The 9,129-nt window shown below is 33.2% G+C and overlaps 1 protein-coding gene across 3 annotated transcripts; it reads left to right on the top strand.

Annotated features, from left to right (window-relative positions):
* The first annotated feature begins 404 nt into the window (after positions 1-404).
* Positions 405-8,351, top strand: LOC131934053 (dual specificity protein phosphatase 12-like). Of its 3 annotated transcripts, none has more exons than XM_059290464.1 (8): positions 405-488; positions 2,455-2,808; positions 3,187-3,300; positions 3,746-3,882; positions 4,185-4,272; positions 5,128-5,323; positions 5,447-5,495; positions 5,965-8,351. In XM_059290464.1, exons 2-8 carry the CDS (start codon positions 2,543-2,545, stop codon positions 6,441-6,443), a joined length of 1,329 nt encoding a protein of 442 aa, XP_059146447.1. In that variant the 5' UTR covers positions 405-488; positions 2,455-2,542; the 3' UTR covers positions 6,444-8,351. The 3 variants fall into 3 exon arrangements, with proteins under 3 accessions (XP_059146447.1, XP_059146446.1, XP_059146448.1); XM_059290463.1 differs by having other exon boundaries at positions 425-533; XM_059290465.1 differs by lacking the exon at positions 405-488 and adding an exon at positions 744-768.
* The last annotated feature ends 778 nt before the right edge of the window (positions 8,352-9,129 follow it).

Raw genomic sequence — 9,129 nt, 5'->3', positions numbered from 1 at the left:
TAGACATGTGATTATTTAATCTTTAAGCGCACGCCATAGCCTAGGCCTAAAAACAACTTATCCGCCTGTAGTGTTAGGTTTAGGGTCATGGTCAAAAACTGAAATTAGTTTCATAGTCTCTTTTTATCATCTTTTATTTTTGGGTAGCCATGGCGGGTCTTAAGCCCCTATCTAGATACTACTAGATAGATTTCTCTAGATCTATCTGGACAAGATCCGCATGTTGCTTGTTCACATCGGTTATCGAGCATGTTTCATTTTGCTTCTTGTTGAATAAAATCGGCGACAGCCATAAACTATCTAGATCTTGTAGATCAAGAATCTAGTCTTGTAATTTGTAATCAACCCAATGACTGCGATTTTTTAATAGGCTAACAATGTTTCATCGTTTAGCCTACTTTACACACGACCACTCAACTTTACCAAAGCAACGAAAGTTAACGCAAGAGCCCACTCAAATTACCGAAAAAGCATGTCAAGCCAGAGAGGTAGTAAACAAAACTGTTCAGCGATAAATTAAAAATATGTTTCAAGTTAGTTTTTAAAACATCTGTGAATTTATCATTTAGGCTTAGATCTAGATCTAAGTCCGTGGGATAAATTATAAAGATCTAGATCTTGGTATCTGCACGTTTTTATTTGGTTGTTGTAGAGAAGTCTAGATTCTAGATCTAGAATCTAGTCTTCTACTTCTAGAATTTAGATTTTAGAATTTTACCGAGTCTGAGTCAGATCAGTCAGACCGACGAGAAAACGAAGCCGTATGCCGTATGTTTTTGTAGCAACAGAATTCAGAATTGAAACCTATCTGATCTAGATTCTAGATAGAGATCTAGATCTAGTTATACTAGGCTAGATCTTTTAAACCTAAGTCACTTATTGAACATGACATGACCAGAGATTATATTTAGGCCTAGGTAAAACTCCATTTCAGCGTATTTTATTCTCCGTTGCTTGTTTACCTCCAGTTGAGCGTATTTTATTATAACAACCGAAACACACCAAAACATTAGGAAAACACGATTTATTTTTTGTATTGTATTTTTGTTTTAGCTAAAATGGAGGTTTACCTAGGCCTAATATTATAATATTAATAGATCTAGAGATCTATCAGATAGATTCTATCTGCCCTAATGAAGTATAATCTATATATATAATTCTCTTCTGGGAGACTTTAGAAAACAAGCTGCAAGCTCACCTTGCAGTCCCCTCTCTTCCTCTCTATCACTACCACCCCCCCCCCCCCCACATGGTCTGGTGAGCTGTGGTCACGCTAATGTTTACAAACAGAGCAGGGGTTTAGTGACGGCTATTAGTTAGGGGCAGATAATTTAGTTTGAAACGATTTTAAACTTAGAGGAGGTAACTAAGAGGTGGCTGCTTTCACGGGGGGGGGGGGGGTGTAGGGTAGAGGGGGGGGGGGGTAGTGTTTTAAAGCAAACATTTTCAGTGGCAGCATTGGTACTGTCGAATTCACAAATTATGAATTACTGAAAAGTAGAAAATAAAACAACTAAATAGCGGCGTATCATACGCCGCGGGTCGGCTCGTAAATTATAATAGACTCTTCCATGAAATAGGCCTAAGTGTGTTTGGCTTTGGGTTGTTAGAAGTATAGTAATCTCAACTAGTTTTATGGTTAGAAATGACTAATTACAGGGCTTAGGGTTAGGCGTATGATGGGGTTGGGGATAGTTATAGTTATTAGTAGTTAACATTGACAATAGCAGCAAGCCACATGTATTGTATATATTTTAGTTAACTACCAGAAACCTTACACCCTTTTTTTTAAGAAGATTCTATAATCAAACACTATGAAAATTCCTGTTTAAGATGACTTGAACATTTATTTAGGCTTACCTTTAATTTGATACCATAGGCCTACCAATTTTAATTAGATACAAGGTCTAACAAAATTAATCGGTGGCCAAAAAATGATTTTTGAAAAAACGCGTTTTTAAATTGCTACTAAGCAAAAGCTCTGTCTTTGTAATGCCGTGTTTAGACTAGAATTGACCTGGATCCACTCATTCTTATCTACTGTGTCACTAGAATTTACTGTCATGTATGGTCAGAAGTTTGTAGGGATGTGGACAATGTGGTACGACTTGGATTAGCAAGGCGGTTAGGGTTTGGTGTTATAATTATTATACTCATAACCCAAGTCCTATTATTAATATTATAAGAAGTGTCAATCTATTAATTAAATTAGATTGTACTAGGTGTCATTATTATGTTATGTAATGTCCTACCTACAACTCATTAAGAACATTAAGTGATTAAGATATTTTTAGCACATGTAGTAATCTAAATAGATCTAGTAAGCGCCTAAATAATAGTAAAAGGTCATATTTAATTTTTTTTTTTTTTAATATAATTTTAAGGCTAAAAATGTTCAACTCTAATAAATAATTATAAATTACATTATTGCTGGATTTTATCATTCCATTTCAGATGATGACATGTAAAGTTCAGATTCTTTTGTAATATCAAAGAAATTTCATATGAAGCGTGTGTAAAGTAAATATTGAAACAAGTGACCATGGAGACATCAGATGGAATCATAGATGGTCTGTACTTGGGAGGAGTAATGGCAGCATTGAATGAGCGGGACCTCCAAGAGAGAAATATAACTCACATTCTGTCAGTTGACGAGAAACCTCTGCCAGATATTTTGACCAACAAGTTCACCTACAAGCATGTTTTTGCGTTGGACCTGTATGACTTTGATATGCTTGACTTGATCCCTGAATGTTTTACCTTTATAGACCAAGCTCGGGAGAGTGGCTGTTCTGTCCTAGTTCATTGGTACATTTTCCTTTATTATAAAAAAAAAAACTTGATATTATAATCATAACTATGTAATACATACATTTCAACATGCTTTTTAAAAAATGAATCATAAACTTGATAACTAAAAATTAAATCTTAAATTTTATATTTTTCATAGTAGCTACTTGGCTTCTCTTAAACATAATTTATGAATTCTACTTTAACTGCCTATTTGATCGCCAGGTCTAAAGAGGATTCTTTACTTTTACTTAACCTCTCTGTACTTAATGAAACTTGTTTCATAATGAACAGAGACCATATAAAAGAGCTTAAGTTTCTACTAGCAGTTAGAAAATAGTTTCTTCAGGTAAACCATAAAAGCCTTTGAAACCAATCAATTACATTTTTTTCCAGTCAAGCAGGTATATCACGGAGCGCAACTATTGTCATTGCATACCTGATGCAAAAATACCAGAAGACAAAAGACCAGGCAATAGGGGAGGTCACTGAGTTCAGGAAATTAATCAGGTAAGATTTTATCAGTTTGATGTTTATGTAATTTTATTTATACATCATCTGCATAAATCAGTCATACAATAATCAATTATTACTTTCTTAATCCTCGTCACTCTATGTGGAGCAAAATGCAGTAATGTTAGTAATGTAACAAAAAGTAAATGTTCCCTTTGGAACCTGACAGTCCATGGGGCAAGTGCAGTAGAGTTCACCTGTTTCTGTGACCTCAGATATAAAGGGATAGTGTGGTCAGTACTATGCCCAGCTGCCTTTACTTTCCCCTAACATGAGTTAGGTACCCATCAGAGCTGGGTGGACTCATGGAAGTACTGACTTGAACCTGAATTCAAACTCGAGACTGTTGGGTTCGCAGTCTAGTGCTCTACTGCTAGACCACACCTTCCCATTCTTTGTTCTAACACTTGTATTAATGTATCCATCTTTGGATGTTTCACAGACCAAATGATGGGTTTCAAGAGCAGCTCCAGTTGTTTGAAAACATGGGGTGTAGAATTGACAAGACACACAGTGAATACAGGGCCTACCAGCTCAACAAACTGGCAGTCAAGTTCAAATGTGGCCAGTTTTTGCAAGGTATCTGATACATTAAAAAATGAAAATATTTTAACTGGCATTTTGTTCAAATCTAATTATAAGTATGAAAAAATGAGTGTGTGTCAGCTAAGAGTTAGAATCTATATCTTAGTTGGCCCTTGCTTTAGCTTTTACAGTTTTGTAAGCTTGTTAGCTTTATGATAGTTGGTGGCCAAAAACAAAACATGTACATTCCAGCACCCGGTTATTACAACAGATAAGCCATTTTCATAAATATTTGATTATTTTGCAAGTGCTACTATTTAATTTTGAATTTACATTTATTTTTAAACTTTTTTCAGGGGAGAGTGAAATACCTGCTGAAGTTTATGTGCAGCCTGACTATTCAGCCAAGGGAAATATAGCTTATTATAAATGTAGAAAGTGTAGGTAGGTTTCAGTTGTTTTTTTTCATCAAACTTACTTTCTCTTGTGGTCATACCTCTAATTTAGCTGATCCTGATCTAATTAGCTGGACTAACTTAAATAAGTTGTGGTAGAAAACAAAACAAAAATCCAAAACCTTTATCATCCCACCAAGCATGTCAAATCAATCACACAAAGTTTTTAGTTTTTGTGTACCTTGGTCTGTCAAACAAGCAAGTATATATAGTATTTCCAGCTGCAGTAACAATAAAGCAGATGCAACTGCACAGACACATGTCATCATCTAAGTCTGTCCATCAATACTTTGTACTATAAATCTTTAAATTTTATCTAGCCTGCTTTCTCCTAAAAAGTATATGAATAAAAAAAATCAACACTAAGTTAAGAGAACATTCAGTGAGTTTACTATATAGCTCAACTGGAAGGTTTTTGTTTTACATATCTAACCTAAAAACACTAAGTCTTACATCAATACCGACTTGAATAACAAAACCATTATAAAATTCTGCTTATAAACATGTTTCATACTCCCTTTCAAAATATATATATATACTTGAATAACAAAACCATTATAAAATTCTGTTTAGATACATGTTTCACATTCCTTTACAATATATATACTTGAATAACAAAACCATCATAAAATTCCGCTTGTATACATGGGTCACATTCCCTTTCACTTTACCCCAAGTCTATGTTGGTCATAGTTGTTTATATACTTTACAAAACCTCCTTGAAAGTGTTAATTTCCAAATTTGAGGTATCAGATAAAGTAGTCTGTGAACTAGTGGTCTCATTACCATATGACGTTTCAAGGCATTGTTTTAGTTAATAATTTTTATTCCTCTCTATTTTTAGAATGTTTCTGTTTCACGATGGTGCACTTACAAATCACAACATTGGTCAAGGAGAGTCTGCATTTGATTGGAGGAGCAAGGTGCCAACCAATAAAAGACTTTTAAATTCAGCACAGAATGATGCTGTATGTCAAAGGTCATTGTTTGTTGACCCTTTGACATGGATGAAGGGAAAAATAAATGTGGTTCAAGGGAAGGTAAGAACTGTATAGTCAATGTGTTAAGTTTCTTTATTGTCACAGGGAGATGGGTGTTTAATTTTGTAACATACAAACTTTTTTACATTTATTTAAAAAAAAAAAAATTTTAAATTGTTTCAGTTGCATTGTCCCAAATGTGATATAAAGATAGGATCCTATGTCTGGTATGGTAAGTAAATTTCTAAATTAAATTTTTGTGTGTAAAATAGGATGTTGTAGTTTTCTACAGAACTCCTATAGTACTGTAATGGGGGTGTGTCAGACTAAGGAATAATCAATCAGGGTAATGAATTTCAAACAAATATTAATGGTACATCAAAAGGTTCATTGCATTTTTAATAGAATCTGTATGTTAATATTATGCACAATTTAAGTAGCCTATAAATTATTATTTTTAAAAAAAATGTAAATAGTAATTTGGCATCAAAACAGGGATTAGTACTTTTAGGTCAATAAACATTACATATTTTAGCTTCAATATTACCATAATATACTTATGTTGAATGATAGTTAACTTGAAAATGCAAAAGTTTTATCAGTACTTTTTAGAACGGCTGAGGCATTACAAAGTGTTATGAGATTTATTGTCATTTCTAATATTTTATTACATTAACCATATTTATTTCATTTTTTTTAAGGGGAAAAATGTCCATGTGGAGCATGGGTGGCCCCTGCCTTCCATATCAACAGTGGCAAGGTGGATAAAATACCCTCCCAGCCAGTCATGCCCCACACACACACTCCGGCTGTCGTGGCCCCGGCTGTGGTTGCACCTGAACAACCCCACCTGATCGGAGCTGTGGCAGCCTTCCCCGTGGGAACCAGGTCCAGCGGCCGGCAGCTGGGCCACAACCCGCTTCCAGAACGGCCAACCGCTGCGTCGAGGCTGTCGTCTGCCCAGCCTGTAGCAGCAGTACAGCCCAGGATGTCCCCTTCTTACATCTCACCACAGGCTCATTCGTCTACTGCAAGTTCCTTAACAACTGTCCAGTCGATGGATTTTGAAATGGGCATGGCAGATGGTGGGGACCAGGTCAGCCAGCCCCATGTGAGACGAGACAACAGAGATCTAGAGAGTGGAATCAACAGTATTCACATGGATGTAGATACTGCATAGTTAACCAATATTGTTCCATGTTGCCTTGATCAGAGTTTTAAATTTGCATTTAACAGTTTTTAAATCAAATGCATGTCTGGTTTTTTGTATTGTTAAAGCTGACTTTGTACAAGAGACTAAAAAGAGAAGAAATTAACATACATAAGAGACTTTAACTATAATTTTTAAATAATGGAAACTTTACAATGTCAATGTTTTGGTCCATAAAACAAAACTATTTGCTTTAAAATGATTAAAAATATAAAAGCTTGTATATTTTAATATTACTAGATTCTGTAAGATTTTTTTTGTGAAGTAATTTTTTTTTACCAACTTTCTATCAAAAACTATTTTATGTGATAAGGTCATACTTGTTCATCTTTAGGTTTTGATGATGTAAAATTTTACCTTCAGTAAACCCGGTACAATGTTTTTTTTTTCTGACTGAATAACCAGTTTACCAGATTACGTTCTTCCCTGCCCATTAAACAAATCTCCTATGTAACTGCACTGTATGTATGTACATACCCTCTGCTAAAAGGAAAGCACTCATTTCATTATTATTTTAAAATGTTTTACTATAAATCAAACTTGCAGTTTTTTAAAACTGCAGTTAAAGTGTAATTGAAATTCCAGGTTTATAAGACTGTTTTCATAATTTTAGATTTTATTTTAGCAACCCCAAAATTTAACACATTGTGTTTTTTTTTAATAACTATCACAGGAATAAATCCTCATACTATTGTAGTAATTATTACAAATGTAATTTGACTTTGGGCATATCCTTGTACCACACTTGGTATAAATATCACATACTAAAATGTGCCATTCCTCATATTTTTTCACATGTGATGTTGAAAGGCGCTCAACTCACTATTCAAAACTAATTATTATATATCTTGACCACCTTAATTAAACCCTGTTACTATTGACCAAAGACTGGCCAACGAATTAAAGAAGGCAGTTAACAAACAAGACTGTTTCTTGTAGGTCAGTACTCAAGTTTAAGATAACTTGTCTTGTTACAAATGTATCTATTTTTTGCCAATTAAATGAAATAAGTTTTGTTTCTTTGCCAAGCAAATGAAATAAGTTTTGTTTCTTTGCCAATCAAATGAAATAAGTTTTGTTTCTTTGCCAATCAAATGAAATAAGTTTTGTTTCTTTGCCAATCAAATGAAATAAGTTTTGTTTCTTTGCCAAGCAAATGAAATAAGTTTTGTTTCTTTGCCAATCAAATGAAATAAGTTTTGTTTCTTTGCCAATCAAATGAAATAAGTTTTGTTTCTTTGCCAATCAAATGAAATGAGTTTTTTTCCTATGCATTTTGTTTTCAATGTAATTTCATTACATGCTTAACGTAGTGAAAGACAACAAACTGGTTGTTTTAATATTATTTGGCTGTTGTATGTTGCCATTTAAAAGTGGAGCCATGTATGAAGAAGTTATTAATAATACTTTAATAACCTTTGTAAAAAAAATATTATATATGATAATATAAAGTTTACAGTTAATAATGGCATTATACCTATTATGTTGGATGAATATCATATAATCCTACTGATTTGTTTAGTCTGCTTTATTTGCAGTGTCATTTATGTTTGAAACATGCTCTTTGTTACACATAAGACATGTTCAGATATGAATCGCTGTGCAAACATGGTTGTATTTTTGTGACAGAAACATGGTTGTATTTTTGTGACCAGTTAAACCTGCTTGTTTGAAAAAGGTATCATTGCTTTTTGTTTTTTCCCCACTTGTGTTTACAAAATACCTTAGGGAAAATAATCTGTAAATATAACAATTGCTAACATAATTAAACTCAATGAATTTTGTTATCATCACAGGTTGTTTTGTTCCCTCGTGTTTACAAAATACTTGAAGTAAAATAAATTGGATATAAAGATTAACGTAATTAAACTCAATGAATTTTTTAAAAGCTTATTTCTTTTTTTATTTTAAAGAAATTGTTTATGCATAAGTACACCAAATGGTTGAATTATACTGAAAAGTGATCAGTAGAATAAAGCACTTTTTAATTTACGCTATAGAATAGGATTCTACTGAATGGCGATGTACAGAATATTTTTAGTTCTTCAATTAAACTGGCTAGTTCCCCACAGACTACATTATAGCTGTTGAAATAATAAATTTTTTATTTAAAATATAGAGCTCGTAATTATAAGTGACAACTTCTATTAAAAAAATTGGAAACCACTGGTTCAACTTAAGTGTGTGTCACTACTCGTATCTATGTTTCCTCTAAGCCATGTGGTTGCACTGCTGCGCAGCATTGTTTTACTGTCACTCAGTCATTTTGTAAAATACACGTGTCCATCTGCTTGTACAAGACATTTATAACAGAGTGCCCATCAAATACACATTGCGCATGAACTTTTTCTTCTTAGAGGAAACGCTTGTGATGCTAGTAATTTAAGGGTGTTTTGCAAGCCATAATTGATTAAATCAAATGGTCTCATCCATCAACACAAAGAAATCTATTTTATCTATAGTACTATATAAAATGTGTTATATAATTAGTTCAACGAAAACTCTGCGCTATAGTAAACATAAAAGTACTTAAAGGTGGGCTTTTTTTTAAAGAAGTGGAAGAAATAGAATAATTTATTATTAGGGTACATTAGAGGAATTTACTATTAACATGAATTTTTTTTTTTCCAACTAATTACAAAAGTACAAAAAAAAA

Source organism: Physella acuta, unplaced genomic scaffold (genome assembly GCF_028476545.2).
Source record: "Physella acuta isolate Inbredline_101_S28 unplaced genomic scaffold, ASM2847654v3 ptg002725l, whole genome shotgun sequence".
In the NCBI taxonomy this organism is placed as follows: domain Eukaryota; kingdom Metazoa; phylum Mollusca; class Gastropoda; family Physidae; genus Physella; species Physella acuta.
Note: the sequence above shows the minus strand (reverse complement) of the source record. Positions and strands in the feature narration are given on the sequence as shown.